The following is a 17647-nucleotide window of genomic DNA, read 5'->3' on the forward strand; positions in this document are numbered from 1 at the left end:
GAACAGATCCCCCTCCTAGCACAAATCCTCATCCTCCCAGTGCAGGTCTCCCCTTCCCATATCCCGGCACAGGTTCCCCCCTCCTGGCGCGGGTCCTCATCCTCCCGGAACAGGTCTCCCCTCCTGGCCCAAATCCTCTTACCCCCAGCGCAGACCCCTCAGTTCACCCCTCCTGGCACATCCCCCAAATTTCCCTTCCCCTCCTGGAGCAGATCTTACCCCTGTCGGTCCTGCCTCCTAGTGCAGATCTTTCCCCCAGGATTTTTTCACACATACCCCCCATCATCCATACCAGCATGGGTACCCCCTCCCTCTTATCAATCCCACGTAGAAGTAATCATCTTCTCCCTATTCTAGTGCAAATGCTCTCACTCCCTCCTCCTTGTGTCCCCAGCGTAGTTCTTCCTTCCCTCAGCTTGGTTGTAGCTTTCCTCAAGCACACAGACCTCAGATACAGCACGGCACATCACTCTGTGATGCTCTTCTTCCGAGGCTCCTCCTCATCTTGACAAGTCAGAGTTGAGGAGCCTGGGGGTGGAGGACCGATTTCTAAACCCCTGCACAGAGCGCTAGCAGGACTCGGGAGTTGGAGAGAATGCCGCTGCTGAAGTGAACAGGATTACGGCTCCGGGAAGCCATCACTGGATATGAGCTCAGGACTTAATGGAGTTTGCTTGCCCACCCCCTACCCACGTTTGCTGGGAGGAGATTGGGGTGGGTGGGCAGACTGTGGGGTTCCCATTTTACAGTCACGATGGAGAAGTTCTGCAGTGATGGGAGTGTGAAGTGGGAGAGGGGGAGAGAGCACAGCCCGCTCTCTCCTCCTCTCCAGATTTTGCATATATCATGCAACACTGAACGGACAGAGGTTGGGATGCCACTGTCGCTACTCCAGTCGGCTGATGGTCGCAGGAACTCTCCTGACAGCTCCACCTCCCATGCTACAGAAGCGTGGGGCAGCCCTGCCTCACCCCCCTTGTACCAGCCCTGCCTACATATATTGTGGTAAGTGGCCTACTGGAAAAAGGAGTTTAACACCATGAAGTCATTAGGAGTGTAATCAGGTTCATAAAAGACTGTCACTAAGGAAAAAACCTGATAATAAATGGGACAAAGGAAGTGGTATACACAACAGACATTCCCCTTTCCTAGGCACAGACTATTTTGTGGCTAGCTTCACCTTTATACGTGAATTTTCCTACCTGTTCGCCTTTGGGACCCAATTCTCCTGTATCTCCTTTTGCACCCTGGAAGTAACACAGATAAGAAATCAAACATCAGTGTTAAGCTATCTGTTGAGCTACCTTTAATAAGCTACATTTCCTTGTCAAAAAACAAAAGTAAACTAGACCAAATGTGGTATCCAGGCCAGTTATTTTAATATACAGTATGTCTAAGCTGCACTAGCAGAATATTCCATGACCATGTATGAAGTATCAGTGAATGGTGGGCATGAAAAATGTATGACTATGGCTTAGAGGGTAATGTTTGCACAGGTAGGACTTATGGTAGAAATGTAAATATATACCGTAAGTTAAAATACCGGGTTCAAGTTAAAAACTTATACCTAAATAGTACTGAAGGTCAGTTTGCTGATTAGAAGAAAATAACACAGTGATTTATCTTTGGAAATAAGACCTTTTGAAGATGTGGAGGGAAGAGGGAGGAGACAGAGAGGGAAGGAAGAGGAAGAAAAGAGGAGGGGAGATGTGGGATAAAAGACAGGTTTTGTAACCCATCTGATAAGTGTCCACCCTAACAGCATCCATCTGCTAGAAATATGCCTGTCCAAATAGCATGGAACATCGTCAACCTATCCATCCAATATGTCCGGATGTAGCAACGTCAAAAATGTTTTCATATAACTTTTCATTATGTATTTAAAATCTTAATTGTACAAATAAACACTTAATACATTGTTTTAATACATGGTTTCTAAAAAGAAAGACCAGCACTCTTGATGCCCTGTTGACTGCTTCTACAGATTGAAAACCAAGATGGTTCCAACACTACTAGCAGGATAATAAACAGGAGTGTCCCTACTCTGAATCATTTAACTGTGAATGTGATCTGATATTCTGCAATTCAGGTTTATTCACAAGACAAGCTATCTACAACACAGCAGCAAACAACCCTAGTGATTACATGATTATTAAACAATATATATTTTAACTGTTTATTTTTATCAATTGAGAAAATTCAAAGTGAGCAAACAGAAGAAAAAATGAAATCAAATCAATATTTGGTGTGACTACCCTTTAGCTAAACAACTACATCAGTTCTTACACTTGCATACTTTGTACACTTGAACAAGTCTACAAAGGATTTTGTAGGATTAGTCAGATATACGATTAACCAATTTTACCAAGCAGATGCTAATGATCGTCAATTTCATATGTAGGTTGAAGCAGCCAAACCCTGCTACTAAGGTGAGGTTGTGGAAGACAGTTTCATGTCACAGGTCATACACCATAGCAAGACTAAGCACAGCAACAAGACCCAAGATAGTTATACTGCATCAGCAAGGTCTCTCCCAGGCAAAGATTTCAAAGCAGACTGGGGTTTTAAGATGTGCTGTTCAAGCTCTTTTGAAGAAGCACAAAGAAACGGGCAATGTTGAGGACTGGAGATGCAGTGGTCTGGCGAAGAAACCTAATGCAGAAGATGAAAGACACATCATGCTTACTTCCCATTGACATCAGAAGATATCCAGCAGTGTCATCAGCACAGAATTGGTGGAAACCAGTAGGACTTAGGTAAACCCATCTACTGTCTGGAGAAGTCTGGCCAGGAGTGGCCTTCATGGAAGAACTGTGGCCAAAAAGACATACCTCTGATGTGGAAACAAGGCTAAGTGACTCAACTATGCATGAGAACAGAGGAACTGGGGTGCAGAAAAATAGCAGCAGGTGCTTTGGACTAACGAATCAAAAGTTGAAATATTTGGCTGTAATAGGAGGCAATTAGTTCACAGAAGGGCTGCAGAGTGGTACAATAAATTAGTGTCCTCAGGCAACAGTGAAGCATGGTGGAGGTTTCTTGCAAGTCTGGGGCTGCATTTCTGCAAATCGAGTTGGAGATTTGGTCAGGATCAACGGTGTCCTCAATGTTGACCAATACAGGCAAATACTTATCCATCATGCAATACCATCAAAGAGGCGTGTGATTAGCCCCAAATTTATTCTGCTTCAGGACAATGACCCCAAACATACGGCAAATGTCATTAACCTCCCTGGCAGTAATCCCGAGCGTGGCTCGGGGTGGATTTTCAGTACCAAAAGTGGTAACCCCAAGCCACACTCGGGATCGCATCGCAGGATCCAGGTACAGTTACTTACCTTGTCCCCAGGATCCTACAATGTCCTCCCGCTGTGTGTGGCGGCTGTGTCTCTGCTCGATGTATCACAGAGCCGGGCTCCGTTCCCTACAAGTGTTGCGACGCATGGGGACGGAGCACGGCGCCAAATTCAAAAAGTGAAACACATACAATACAGTACACTAATCTTACAGATTACATTACTGTATCAAATAATTTCACATCCCTTTTGTCCCTAGTGGTTTCTCCAGTGCCCTGCATGCAGTTTTATATTATATATACTGTTCTTTCTGCCTGGAAACTGGAGATTGTCCATAGCAACCAAAACCGCCCCTTTACATCAAAAGCGGTTTTAGACCAGCTAGAAAACAGCGATAATAAATTAGAATCACTCGCAGAATTGAGCGATAGTAATTTTTGGGGAAATTCGTCATCAAACACTGAAAGTAATGACAGCGACAATTCTGCAACTGAGCAAATTTCAGTGTTTTTGATTTGATTACATTATTGAATCATTTTTATTATTATTATATTATTATTTGTTATAATTTTTTATAGTTATTTATTATATTATAATTTATGATTTCGTGTTTCAAACTTTATCATACCCGGGATGTCTACTAGACTCTTGTTTGGACAGATTTAAGTGTGTTATTCCTAAGAATTACAGGCCTACAATATAAAACAAATTTCCATGCAAAAGAATTGTACCACTTTGAGCATCAAAAATCTGAAATAATCATACCGCCAGGGTGGTTAAGAACTATCTTCAGGATAAAGAAGAACAAGGGGTCCTGGAAGTGATGATTTGGCTCCCAGAGAGCCCAGATCTCAATATAGAGTCTGTCTGGAATTACATGAAAAGACAGAAGGATTTGAGGCAGTCTACATTCACAGAAGGCCTGTGGTTAGTTCTCTTAGATGTCTGAAATAACCTACTTCCCGAGTTCCTTAAAAAACTGTGTGCAAGTGTACCCAGAAGAATTGATGCTGCTTTGAAGACATTAGGTGGTCACACTAAATATTGATTTGATTTGCATTGCTCTTCTATTCGTTTACTTTCCATTTTGTTATTAGATAAAAATAAACTATTAGTACTTCTATTTCTGAAAGCATTCTTAATTAACAGCATTTTTTCACACCCGCCTAAAACTTTTGCACAGAACTACAAAATAAACCTTTTCACCACCTTCCACCACAGCATAATGCTAGGTTTAAGATAAGCTATACTGGTACAATGAAAGTTTATGGACCATTGAGTCCCCTGTGGAAAAACCCATTATTTTTCTAAAATCAGCAACTGATCATTTCAGGGACGCATATAGTGTATGAGGGCCCACAGTACTTCATACAGTGTCAACTTTTTCAAGATCCATACTGTTATTACCGTGCATCTTAAACTGGAGCTCCAAATACTGTAGCTGCTGACTTTTAATATTAGGACACTTACCTGTCCAGGGGTCCCGCGACGTCGGTACCTCAGCCGATTTTCTGATGGGCTCTCGGGTGCTGCAGACGACATTTCTGTTAAGGGAAACCGGCAGTAAAGCTTTTGGATTCACAGCCGGTTCCCTACTGCGCATGCGCAAAGCACGCTGTGCTTTCTAACTGGCCCAGCAGCGGAGGAAGGAAAAGGAGGGCCAAACTTTCAGGAGACATTTCCACAGCCAGGTCTCCCAGAAGTGGGGACTGGTACTTGTTAAATGTGACACCGGAGGGGGGGAGGAAGCAAACAAGCAGGAGGTACTCCGCTTTAATGTACACCTGGCAACAGTGCATGGATACAACCAAACTTTTTGTTTGTATTATAAACATTTTGCATCTCCCACTGTGATAACTCTATGTACATTGTAGCAGATGCAACTTTATCATACAGTTATATCAATAAAAACAAAATCTATTTTTTTAACATAAAACAAAGAAAATATATCCATGAGTTAACAAGAAAGACAGATATCATTTATATACTAATGTGGGTCATATAGAGCAATGCACATTGACATATTTATCCTCAATAACTGCATGTCCTGCTTTGTGCACATGTAATTTATCCACCAGTTACAGTATGGCAGAACAGATTATTAGAAGCAGTTCAAATAGCATAAAAGCTGAACAACAGTAAATTGTTAGAGAATCCTGCAATCTTCAGGATTCCTTTTTTTTTAACATTCACCGCAGACTCTGGTTAGTACTTAGGCAGAAGCACTGACCTTTTCTCCTCTAATGCCAGGAAAACCCTTAAAGAAATGGCAGACAAATTATCTAAATGTGCAACAAAAACAGAATAAGAAACATGCTACTGGTAAATACACAAAGATAGAGGAAATACACACTTGAGTGAAATCCAACTTGCTTGGCCCTAGGAGTCTCATGATATTCCCTATAACGGTTCTGAACAGTTCAATGCATGTTTTCAGTATGTCTAGGTGCCTGGATAATTAAACTCCTGTGTGCATGAATGGGAGTTGTATCACTTTGGGCTGGCCAATTAAGATGGCTGAACACTCTGATCCCAGAAGAAGACTGGGCAAATTTGGCAGAGGCAGCAGAGGAGAGGAGATATATCAGCCGTCCCACATGGGACCCGGAAGCCAATGGCAATCACTGTAGTAGTTGAGCCTCCTACAATGATTTCCAGCTTCTACAGGGATCCTCCAGGTATATACAGTGTACACATTCAATCTGGACCTATGCAACTATGTAAAAAATTGCCATAAACATCAGCTTTAACATTTAAAATGCCTCTTTCAGATGTGGTGGATTCTGTTGTGATCAGCAGGGGATCAGTTCACAGATCCACTGCTGATCAGAGCAAGTAGGCAAATAATACACCTTTGTCGGGTTCTTTTTCTGAAGACAAAGACAGAGGCCGTTCTGCGCTATTGGCGGCTGGGAGCCAATAGACTCCGCTGTCTGCCTAAACAGAAGAGGACAGATCCCATTCCATTTTCTTTTAGCTTTCCAGGTCAGACCCGGAGGTAGGCAGGTGTAAATGGACATTCCAATCAAGTACACCTGAAAAACTGACAGACGGACCTGATCAGATCACCCGTGTGAAAGGGGCCTAACACTTAACACACCCCCCTTCCCAAATACCACACAATTAACGCTTAGCCTGTTTCATAACACTTAAAGCCTAAATTTAGTAGAACATAAAATCAGCACAAGGGGCATTGGTTACTATCAATCCAATGTGTCAGTTGTGCTGCTGGCTTCTCGGTTACTTGAAATCCTACTCTTTTAATCCCACCACTACCCCAGCCGTTGTAATCTTTCGTCGTCAATAGAGCCGAGGGACCTGTCATTTGCACGCATCAAGAGTGCCAACTATACCTGCCCTCTTGCCCACCTACTCCATTCAAAGAAGCTGTACAATGGCTTCTATGATTAAAATGTGATCTATGAATGGAGTAGGCGAACCTTTCATTCATCCAACCACCCTTAATTTTGGAGTCGTTTTTCATTTATAGAAGCTATAGTACAGCTGAACTCCAGACAAGCATGTACATTTACAGTTGAACTGCATACTGTGTATAAAGCTGTCTAACTTGCCAACTTATTTGTATTTTTGTTCATACATTAATTAATTCTGAGATTTACACAGCTGTGCCAGATAGAACAGCCAAATTGGTGACCTGATTTTTCTCTGTTGTAGATAAGCAAAACAGGCGTGTAACTTCCCTACTCCCAGTCTGTGACTGAACAATGAAGGAGCAGCAGCAGACTGATGAGATGATCCCTCTGCTCCCTTCTTTCAGCATGTTCTTTATCTTACTTGCATGCAGCACCCCTGATTGGTCCCAAGTATTGCCCCTCCCTCCCCAACTCTGAGTTCTTCTATTCGGGGGATAATAAAAGGCTGATATCATGTCAAATGTGTACACTACTAACATTCAAGAAAGCCTATAATAAAAGTATAGGAAGTTGCCCTTGCAGATGGCTAGATTATATTGAAAAATGAGAGACAGAAAAAGAGAGACCCATTGATTACCTTTGATTTGAAAAACACCAACAGAGTTAGAGGCAGTTTGGGGCAGAATATCAAACAGTATAATTCCTGAATTTTAATTACCTGACACACAGGGCTTTTTCTCTGAAAATGTGTGCAGGAACTCAACCACACCCCCCTAACACCCCCCCATACACGCACACACTGCAAACCTCATCAAATAGTGGGTGTGGTCAAATTTCACTAACAGTGTGGGGGGGGGGCACAGGGACAATAAATATTAGGAGTGCATTATGTACAGAGTGTAGAGTTTGGGGCGGGGGGAAAGTTGCACACAGAGTGAAGAGTTCAGGGGTGTGCTGCATACAGAGTGCAAAGTTCAGGGGTGCGCTACACACAGAGTGCAGAGTTCAGCCTTCTTCCACAGCTGCTTACCCCATCTTCTCCCCCCTCCTCAAAAGTGCACCATCTTCCACATGTCTTACTTTTGTCTTTCATATCTGACTTTAAATTGTTTCTATAGGAGAACAGCAGGTCTTAAAAGATTGGTTGACATAAATGGTATGCACTTGAAATGACAATATTAATGCCTGTTTTGACATGAAATGTATAATTGGGGTGACGTATGTTTGGCATATGTGTTATGGGTGACTGAATATTCTGCATTCAAGCTAGCGTGTTATAGATGCAACAACCTCTACATATAATAAATCAAACATAGTGAAGCCCAAGCACCGTATTAGTTCCCTTATACATTTCCGAAAAGAAACATGTAAAATAAAAATGTATAGTGTTATACTGCAAAGCACAGAAGTGTTTTCTTGTGGAACGGGGGTCAGCAACCTGTAGATCACGATTTACCAGTAGAGGCGATATAGTGTTAGTAGAGGCGATATGTTGCCTCCTCTCCACCTGATTTATACCCATGATTGCCGTGCAATGCATGCGATTGCGACACGGTAGTACGGCAATTAGAGGTTTAAATCAGGTTTGAGGAGGCGACACTGGTTGGCACTGTGCCCTGTGATCTTTGACTTCTCCCATGTTGTTCAGGTAGATCTCCAATTCTTTAAGGTTGCCTACCCCTGTTGTAGAACATCTACAGAGATAAAAATTCAGGATGTATTTGTCTTCTTAAAGTGAACCCATCATAGCTTGACAAGTGTTGAACAATACTGCCAAAGTACAGGTGTATGTCCTTCTACAACATTGTTAGCTTAGATGTTTTTAAGGCTATGAAAGAGTTATTTACAGAAGGGTTGGAAGATAACAAAACTTTATCTGCATCATACATGCATTCTACATACAGTATCTCACAAAAGTGAGTACACCCCTCACATTTTTGTTAATATTTTATTATATCTTTTCATGTGACAACACTGAAGAAATTACACTTTGCTACAATGTAAAGTAGTGGGTATGCAGCTTGTATAACAGTGTAAATTTGCTGTCCACTCAAAATAACTCAACACACAGCCATTAATGTCTAAACCGCTGGCAACAAATGTGAGTGAGTACACCCCTAAGTGAAAATGTCCAAATTGGGCCCAATTAGGCATTTTCTCTCCCCGGTGTCATGTGACTCGTTAGTGTTACAAGGTCTCAGCTGTGAATGGGGAGCAGGTGTGTTAAATTTGGTGTTATCGCTCTCACTCTCGAATACTGGTCACTGAAGTTCAACATGCCACCTCATGGCAAAGAACTCTCTGAGGATCTAAAAAAAAGAACTGTTGCTCTACATAAAATGGCCTAGGCTATAAGAAGATTGCCTAGGCCACCATGCTGCAGCTCATGAAACTGAGCTGCAGCATGGTGGCCAAGACCATACAGCAGTTTAACAGGACAGGTTCCACTTAGAACAGGCCTCGCCATGGTCGATCAAAGAAGTTGAATGCAGGTTCTCAGCATCATATCCAGAGGTTGTCTTTGATAAATAGACGTATAAGTGCTGCCAGCATTGCTGCAGAGGTTGAAGGGGTGGGGAGTCAGCCTGTCAATTCTCAAACCGTACGCCGCACAATGTCGACCCAGAAGGAACCCTCTTCTAAAGATGATGCACAAGAAAAGCTCGCAAACAGTTTCTAAAGATGATGCACAAGAAAAGCTCGCAAACAGTTTGCTGAAGACAAGCAGACTACGGACATGGATTACTGGAACCATGTCCTGTGGTCTGATGAGACCAAGATAAACTTATTTGGTTCAGATGGTGTCAAGCGTGTGTGGCGGCAACCAGGTGAGCAGTACAAAGACAAGTGTGACTTGCCTACAGTCAAGCATGGTGGTGGGAGTGTCATGGTCTGGGGCTGCATGAGTGCTGCCGGCACTGGGGAGCTACAGTTCATTGAGGGAACCATGAATGCCAACATGTACTGTGACATACTGAAGCAGAGCATAATCCCCTACCTTCGGAGACTGGGCCGCAGGACAGTATTCCAACATGATTACGACCCCAAACATACCTCCAGGATGACCACTGCCTTGCTAAAGAAGCTGTGGGTAAAGGTGATGGACCGGCCAAGCATATCTCCAGAACTAAACCCTATTGAGCATCTGTGGGGCATCCTCAATGGAGGAGCACAAGGTCTCTAACATCCACCAGCTTTGTGATGTCGTGATGGAGGAGTGGAAGAGGACTCCGGTGGCAACCTGTGAAGCTCTGGTGAACTCCATGCCCAAGAGGGTTAAGGCAGTGTTGGAAAATAAGGTGGCCACACAAAATATTGACACTTTGGGCTCAATTTGGACATTTTCACTTAGGTGTGTACTCACTTTTGTTGCAAGCGGTTTAAACATTAATGGCTGTGTGTTGAGTTATTTTGAGGGGACAGCAAATTTACACTGTTATACAAGCTGCACACTTACTACTTTACATTGTAGCAAAGTGTTATTTCTTCAGTATTGTCGCATAAAAAGATATAATAAAATATTTACATAAATGTGAGGGCTGTACTCACTTTTGTGAGATACTGTACATTCATTCTCTTCTTCTATCTTGCCTTCTATCATGCAGTGTTGTGGTAATTATGGAGTCTATTATATCAAATCAGGCACATTTTAAGCCCATGCTTATTTGAAAAGTTGCAATGTATACTGTACTTGGTAGAGTGTGAAGTATTTCAAAGATGTATCTCTAATAAAATTCTGCCAGAAATGACATTGGCTTTCTATAATTAATTATGTCAGTACTCCATTTCCTGTGATAAGCAGAATTATTTTTTTTATCAGCAACGTGACTAGAGCTGAATGTCAGGAACAACTTGTGTATATAAAGGCATATACTGTATAACAAACCTTGGGGCCCGTTGGTCCTCTTGAGCCAGGCGTGCCAAATGATGTAGAATCTCCCTTTTCACCCTTTAGATCAAAGCAATAAAATGTGTTAAATGTATCAAATAAAACTATAATAATTATATGTTAATCCGCTGCTCAGTCACAAACCTGAGTTTGGAAAACTCTGATTCAAAATGTAGGATGTATACTTTCCTAAAGTAGAACTGTGGCTGGGTTATTGACATTCAAATATTTATATAATTTTAACAAGCATTAAATACAGTATGCTTTAAAGTGATTGGAAAGACTTTGGTAAGAATGTGTAAACATTCAAATTTACATAGTATGTGTTCATTTCCTACAACTCCCTGTGTATCTCCGATGTCCAGCCAACCCCTGCTGTTGCCCTGCTTTCGATGATCCCTGGGTCCATCTCCAAACGTAAAAAAGGCATCCAACGGCACTGCCTACTAGTGGCCGGGCTAGCCATATCTCTTCATTGGAAATTCACTCCCCCACCTCTTGGAATGGACCCAGATACTCAACAGAATCATGGTTATGGAAACTCTGGTGGTGGAAGATAGCCCTGATCCTGAGAAAGTTCGCACCATGAGGAAGTGCTGGCCTATAGTGATTCATGCATATTTTAAGATTTAGTTGTTGCGTAATTGCTTCTTCGAGCATCTTCAGATCTCCCATCCTTTTTTTCTATCACTCACTTCCTTCCTATTTCCCACTACCCTATACCTTTGTATTTATGAGTTTCTCTCTGGTGGGCTTATGTATCTGAATACTTGTATTCGTAGCTGTTCCCAGAATTGTACAATTATGTATGTCTGTACCTCGAAAAATTGTTCTTAAATAATTAAACAAATATTTGACCAAAATATTCATAGTGTAAGACTGGCTACAGTCCTACTTTAAAAGGGAACCTATGGTATTAATACAAAACAAAAACGTGTGAGAACTGCCACAATGTAAAAATTTTTAATTTAACCCTTGCAGTGCAGAGAGAGTAAACTGCAAAGCAGTGTTAATTTTAGCAGCAAATTTTGATTTAGTTTTAGTCATAGTCTTTTGACTAAAATGCCATTTTAGTTTTAGTCGTATTTTAGTTTTTTGAGTCTTTTCAACTAAAATCTCCAGTACATTTTAGTCGACTAAAATCTCATACATTTTAGCTAACTAAAATCTAAAGGGTTTAGTTAAATTATAATGCATTATGTAAACATTTTTCTAGAATTTCCAAACTAATTATATACTCCTGGAGTAAAAATAGAATAATATGCTATTATTTATGATATAGTAAGGTCTAACCACTTCAGCCCTGGAAGATTTGGCTGCTCAATGACCAGGTCATTTTTTGAGATACGGCACTGCGTCGATTTAACTGACAATTGCGCGGTCGTGCGACGCTGTACCCAAACAAAATTGAGGTAATTTTTTTCCCACAAATAGAGCTTTCTTTTGGTGGTATTTGATCATCTCTGCGGTTTAAATTTTTTGCGCTATAAATAAAAGAAGCGCGGCAATTTTGAAAAAAACACAATATCTTTTAATTTTTGCTATAATAAATATCCCACATTTTTTTTAAAAAAAACACATTTTTTCCTCAGATATTTTTGGTACAAAAAAATTGCAATAAGCGTATATTGATTGGTTTGCGCAAAAGTTATAGCAGCTATAAATTAGGGGATAGATATATGGCATTTTTATTATATATTTTTTTTTACTAGTAATGGCAGCGATCTGCGATTTTTATTGAGACTGCAATATTGTGGCGGACAAATTGGACATTTTTGACAAATTTTGGTACCATTGACAATTATACAGCGATCAGTGCTATGAAAATGCACTGATTACTGTATAAATGTCACTGGTAGGGAAGGGGTTAACACTAGGGGGCGTTCCCTCACTGTGTTCTAACTGTAGGGGGATGGGACTGTCTAGGAGGAGAGAGAGATTGGTGTTCACACTTAGTATGAACACATGATCTGTCTCTACTCCCCTGAAAGAACCGGGATTTGTGTGTTTACACACATAGATCCCGCTTCTTGCTCTGTCACGAGCGATCGCGGGTGCCCGGCGGTCATCGTGCCCGCCGGGCACTCGCATCAGCTCTGGGCACACGCTGCGGGCCCCTAGTGGCCAAAAGGAAAAGCGGCGTAAGGTAATGTCGATTTGACCAACCGAGCCAACTTGCCGCAGTGCTGGTCCGGAAGTGGTTAAACATGCACTCCAGACACAGATTTAGCCGTTGTGATATAGAATGTCTTTATAAATAAAACCGAGTTTCACAAACAAACAAAAATCTTGCTTTTTCACAAGCAGAAGTGCAACTTTAAAATATAGAAAACCCAAAAAACTGTAAACTCTATTGGCTGTAATGCCATTGCACATATTACCTGAATATATTACCAATATTAAATATTAAGAAAAAATATAAAAAAAGCCTTTTTATTAATTTTTTCTCTTTCAGCAGCTTAGTAGATGCCCCTTACTTATCCTAATGCGGTAGTGGAATAGTGCAATACATGTTTATACTTTAATGTGCTATTATTACAGGCTCTGGATGGAATTGTGTTGCCGATTTAGAAATGGCCAGCAGAGTAGTGTTAATTTTGATGTTAATTTTTTATTTTATTTTTTTTTCTTGCCAAATTTGTTTCGATTTTATTTTTAGTCACAGTCTTTTGACTAAAATGCCATTTTATTTTTAGTCGTATATTTTAATCTTATGACTAAAATGCCATTTTAGTTCTAGTCGTACCTTAGTCATCTGAATTGTTTTAGTTTTAGTCGTATTTTAGTCTACTAAAATAGTGTTAATTTAGTCGACGAAAATATTTTAGATGAGGAAATTAACACTGCTGCAAAGGCAGATTTTTTTTTTTTATATAATTCTTGAAGTTGAGCTAAACAAACTTATATTGGGGTATTTTGTATATTATACTACAGGGCGCTATTATATCTGCAGCTTTGGAACAAACATAGTTAGAATTGGAACCTTTTAGTTTTTTTTTAACATTGAAGGTTTCAAGTTCAGATTGGTCAAATAAGTAGAGAAATCCTACAATTCTTTATTGTTTAGTGTGAATGTGACAAGAAGAAGAGATTGAAACTGCCACAGCAGTAATGATGATGCAAAGTTAATAATAATTTATTGTGTATAAATCAGTTGCCATTGTACAGTTGTTTATGAAGAATGCACTGAAAATAAAATGTCTTATTTCTTATAGCGATCGGTTTCCTCTGGACAGTAAATATGACAAGATAGGATAGGAGAGTGGATTTTTTTTAAAGACTGGAATATTTTGAGACTTACCAATATAATGTACACAATAACATTTAAAGAGTGCCTACCTTCTGTCCCATTGGTCCTAGTGGTCCTATAGGACCTGGCATTCCCGGAACACCAGGTGGACCAGTCCTACCCTAAAAGGGAAATGCAGAAATTAGCTATTTCACAGGAATAAAATATGAATATTCACTGTAAATGACCAGATAATACACAGAGTTACAGAGGAATGCCTTCATATGATGGAAAATAACCTCATGTTTTAGGTTAACATCTATTAACCAAATCCATTCATAAACCATATAAATTCCTAAATACTATTTATTTTGAAAATATGTATTTCATCTAAATTCAATATTGGGTAAACAGATAAAAAGACATCTATACTATAGTCAATCGCTGTTCTGTAAAAACTGAAAAGCAACATGGATTCACTAATGTAACAATATCTTCTTAGACGTCTAGATCTGAGGAAACACTTGGCTGCCTTGAACCATGTAGTCATTTTCTGTTCTGTTAGAGCTATCACAGGATGGTTTATTAATAACTTCATCTTCCCCAGCTTCTAAATCTGATCACTTCCGACGGCAAGAGGATGTGTGTGACGCTGCATAGCATGAGAGAGGGTCCCATGCTATTTGTAGCTGACCAGTATGGGATTTACCATGTGAATGTCTAGAATTCAGACTTGCAGAGTCTGTACAAAGTATTTTTATGGTGCATAGAAAACAAATGACATGGTCTTTAGTGGTGCCACACTGTCTTGGACATGATGTAATTGTAAGCACCAGGGGGACCTGGGTAGAACTAGCTGCCATTCAAACAAATATCTATTCTGGTCTCCATTTATAACATGCCCTCTGCTATACACTGTAATGTTTGTCCACACAACAGGCCTGCTTTTTTGTCCTATTCTTGAAACACAGGCTGTGGTGAGCAGACTGCAGTGTTGTACAGATTTCTCAGTTAATGCAGCAAAGTACACTCCATGACTGGAGAACAGTCACTCATAGGGCTTTGACAGATCACGTCCCACACACCTCCTAGAACACTGACTTTAGGAGCTCCACACTTCCTGGAGCACCCATTCTTTTAGGGTAAATGGGCTGGTAACAATATGTGGACCAGACAAACTTTCAAGGCTCCCCTAGTCTGCAAAAGAGTTTTCCTGCTTTGAAATATACACTATATTACCAAAAGTACTGGGACACCTGCCTTTACACGCACATGAACTTTAATGGCATCCCAGTCTTATGCCCCGAACACACGATAGGATTTTCCGATGGAAAATGTTCGATGTGAGCTTGTTGTCGGAAATTCCAACCGTGTTCTTACAGACTAATGCCCCGTACACACAGTCGGACATTGATCAGACATTCCGACAACAAAATCCATGGATTTTTTCCGACGGATGTTGGCTCAAACTTGTCTTGCATACACACGGTCACACAAAGTTGTCGGAAAATCCGATCGTTCTGAACGCAGTGACGTAAAACACGTACGTCGGGACTATAAATGGGGCAGTAGCCAATAGCTTTCATCTCTTAATTTATTCTGAGCATGCGTGGCACTTTGTCCGTCGGATTTGTGTACACACAATCGGAATTTCCGACAACGGATTTTGTTGTCGGAAAATTTTATAGCAAGCTCTCAAACTTTGTGTGTCGGAAATTCCTATGGAAAATGTGTGATGGAGCCTACACACGGTCGGAATTTCCGACAACAAAGTCCTATCACACATTTTCCATCGGAAAATCCTATCGTGTGTACAGGGCATTAGACTGGGATGCCATTAAAGTTCATATGTGTGTATAAAAAGTGTTGTAGAGGAGATGTAGAAAATGTGGATGTTTTTGGGTACAAACAACTATTAAATACTGAAAGGAGTCTCAATATTAACAAAAGATCAATTACAACAGACTTGCTGCTTTCCATCCACCTATAAAGCCTGGTTCACACTGTGCAATTTTAGTTGTGATTTCAGTTGCACAGTATCGCATGACAATGGAAATCAAACTGTTTGCAATGATGCCCATTCACATTGTGGTTGTGACTTGTGTGTGTTGTTTGAAGCTGGCCCCTGGCGGTGTCCTAACAACCAATGAATCATCTCAATGTAAACAGATATGCCTATCAGTAAAAAAAAAGAAGAAAAAAACAGTGTGGGGGTCCCCCCCAATCCATACCAGACCCAAAAAGGTATGGACTTTAGGGGGACCCCATGCCAAAAAAAAATTTGTAGGGTTCCCCCCCCAAAACCCTGGCCTCAAAATCCCTACAGACCCTTATCCATGCATGCAGCCTAGCAGACCAGGAAAGTGGGGGAAGCGTTCCGTTTCCTCCCCCCACAAAACATACCAGTTCACATGCCTGCAACACGGGGCGGGGGAATCCTCCGGCTCACAGCAGGGACAAGTCACTGGCTGTTAGGATGCTGGTGGGTGCTGACTCCATAACTACCAACCATCTATGCAGGCTGGCAGGATGGAAGAGTCAAAACGCATTAGTATTGAAAATGCATAAAAAACACAAAAAAACACAACTAGGTCGCACTACATAATCGCACTGAAAATTGGATCAAATCCCAGCCGCACTAGTGTGATACTAGCCTAGTACAAAAGTTTTTTTAGCAGTGTGAAGAAGAGTAGATGAAAATTGTCTCTGTAACGCTAAATTGTATTTGCATAGTAAAATTTCAAGGGTTTCGGGCAGTACACCAGCATCCGCATACCTGTCAAATTGGGACAAGTAGTTGTGTCTATGCAGCTGCTACATCCACAATAGAAATAAATGGAACTGCCTGCACGCAGATGCAAGGAACACCTGTACATCCTGCGTGGGTGAAGTCAACCCTTTGCATGAGTGTATGGATTTGTATGCCTGTCTATATGAAGCCCTATTCAAGCTCTTCCAGGCATACAGGAATGATGTTCCTTTAGCAAATTAGTGAGATGCAACATGTCTAAGTGTTTTTTTTTCTGGTGAATGATAGTGCTTATTTAAGTTGTGAAAGAAATATTAGATTATACCTTTCTGCCCGGCCTGCCAATTTCACCCTGCAAAAAAAAAAAGAAAATTACTGTACTAAATTCAAATGTAAACAGAAATATGTTCTAATTGGGAACATGCTAAGCACACTTAAGTTTTGTTAGAATATTTTTACAATTAAGATCTTCTCACACTTGCATGGGGCTCTGGCATTTAGGTTTAGCCAGAGGGCACAGATTTCCAGATCAGCCCTGCTGCCAGCAGCCTGTCAAACTCTATGAGAGGCTGACAGCTGGATGGTACTAGACAGGGGACCTAGCGGTACAAATATTAAAGGCAGTCTCTGCCCAAAATGAATGCCCAGAACACAATAAGTTTGCATTTTGGGCATTCGTCCCTGGGTGCACACTGCCCCAAACGTTATATATCGCTAGGTGCCTCATCATTCCACAGCAGCTTTCAGCCTCTTATAGAATGTGACAGGCTGTTGGCAGCAGGGTTTGATGGTACATCTGTGCCCTCCACCCGAAAACTAAATGCTGCAGCCCCATGTATGGGGCTAAATGCCCAGTGTGTCTGGGACCTAAAATATCAAAGTACCAATCACAATAATTTATAGACAACATTCTTTACTATTTGTATTATTCTCCTTCACAAGTTATGCAATCCAGCTTCATTTTAAATTATTATATTGTACACAATAATCAAGGGAAAAAACATCTTTACACAAGAAGACACTAACACATTTATTGATTTGTAGATCTCTTTGCACTTTGAGAAACTGTGCAGTCCAAGAAGGCTAAAGTGATTGTCTAGTCCAGTGATG

General features: G+C 40.9%; 1 protein-coding gene across 4 annotated transcripts in view; it reads right to left on the reverse strand.

The window, feature by feature from the left end:
- Positions 1-17647, reverse strand: part of COLQ (collagen like tail subunit of asymmetric acetylcholinesterase) — a 160139-nt gene that overhangs the window by 30455 nt on the left and 112037 nt on the right. For 2 of the 4 annotated variants that reach the window (XM_073630181.1, XM_073630180.1), the window contains exons 5-9: positions 16863-16889; positions 13899-13970; positions 10557-10619; positions 5527-5553; positions 1203-1247 (exon numbers count right to left, since the gene is read on the reverse strand). In XM_073630181.1, the coding sequence (XP_073486282.1) occupies positions 1203-1247; positions 5527-5553; positions 10557-10619; positions 13899-13970; positions 16863-16889 (234 nt within the window). The remainder of the gene's footprint in view (positions 1-1202; positions 1248-5526; positions 5554-10556; positions 10620-13898; positions 13971-16862; positions 16890-17647) is intronic. The other 2 variants (XM_073630183.1, XM_073630182.1) reach the window with 1 other exon arrangement.

The sequence above is a fragment of the Aquarana catesbeiana genome, linkage group LG05 (genome assembly GCF_042186555.1).
Source record: "Aquarana catesbeiana isolate 2022-GZ linkage group LG05, ASM4218655v1, whole genome shotgun sequence".
Classification (NCBI taxonomy): Eukaryota; Metazoa; Chordata; class Amphibia; order Anura; family Ranidae; genus Aquarana; species Aquarana catesbeiana.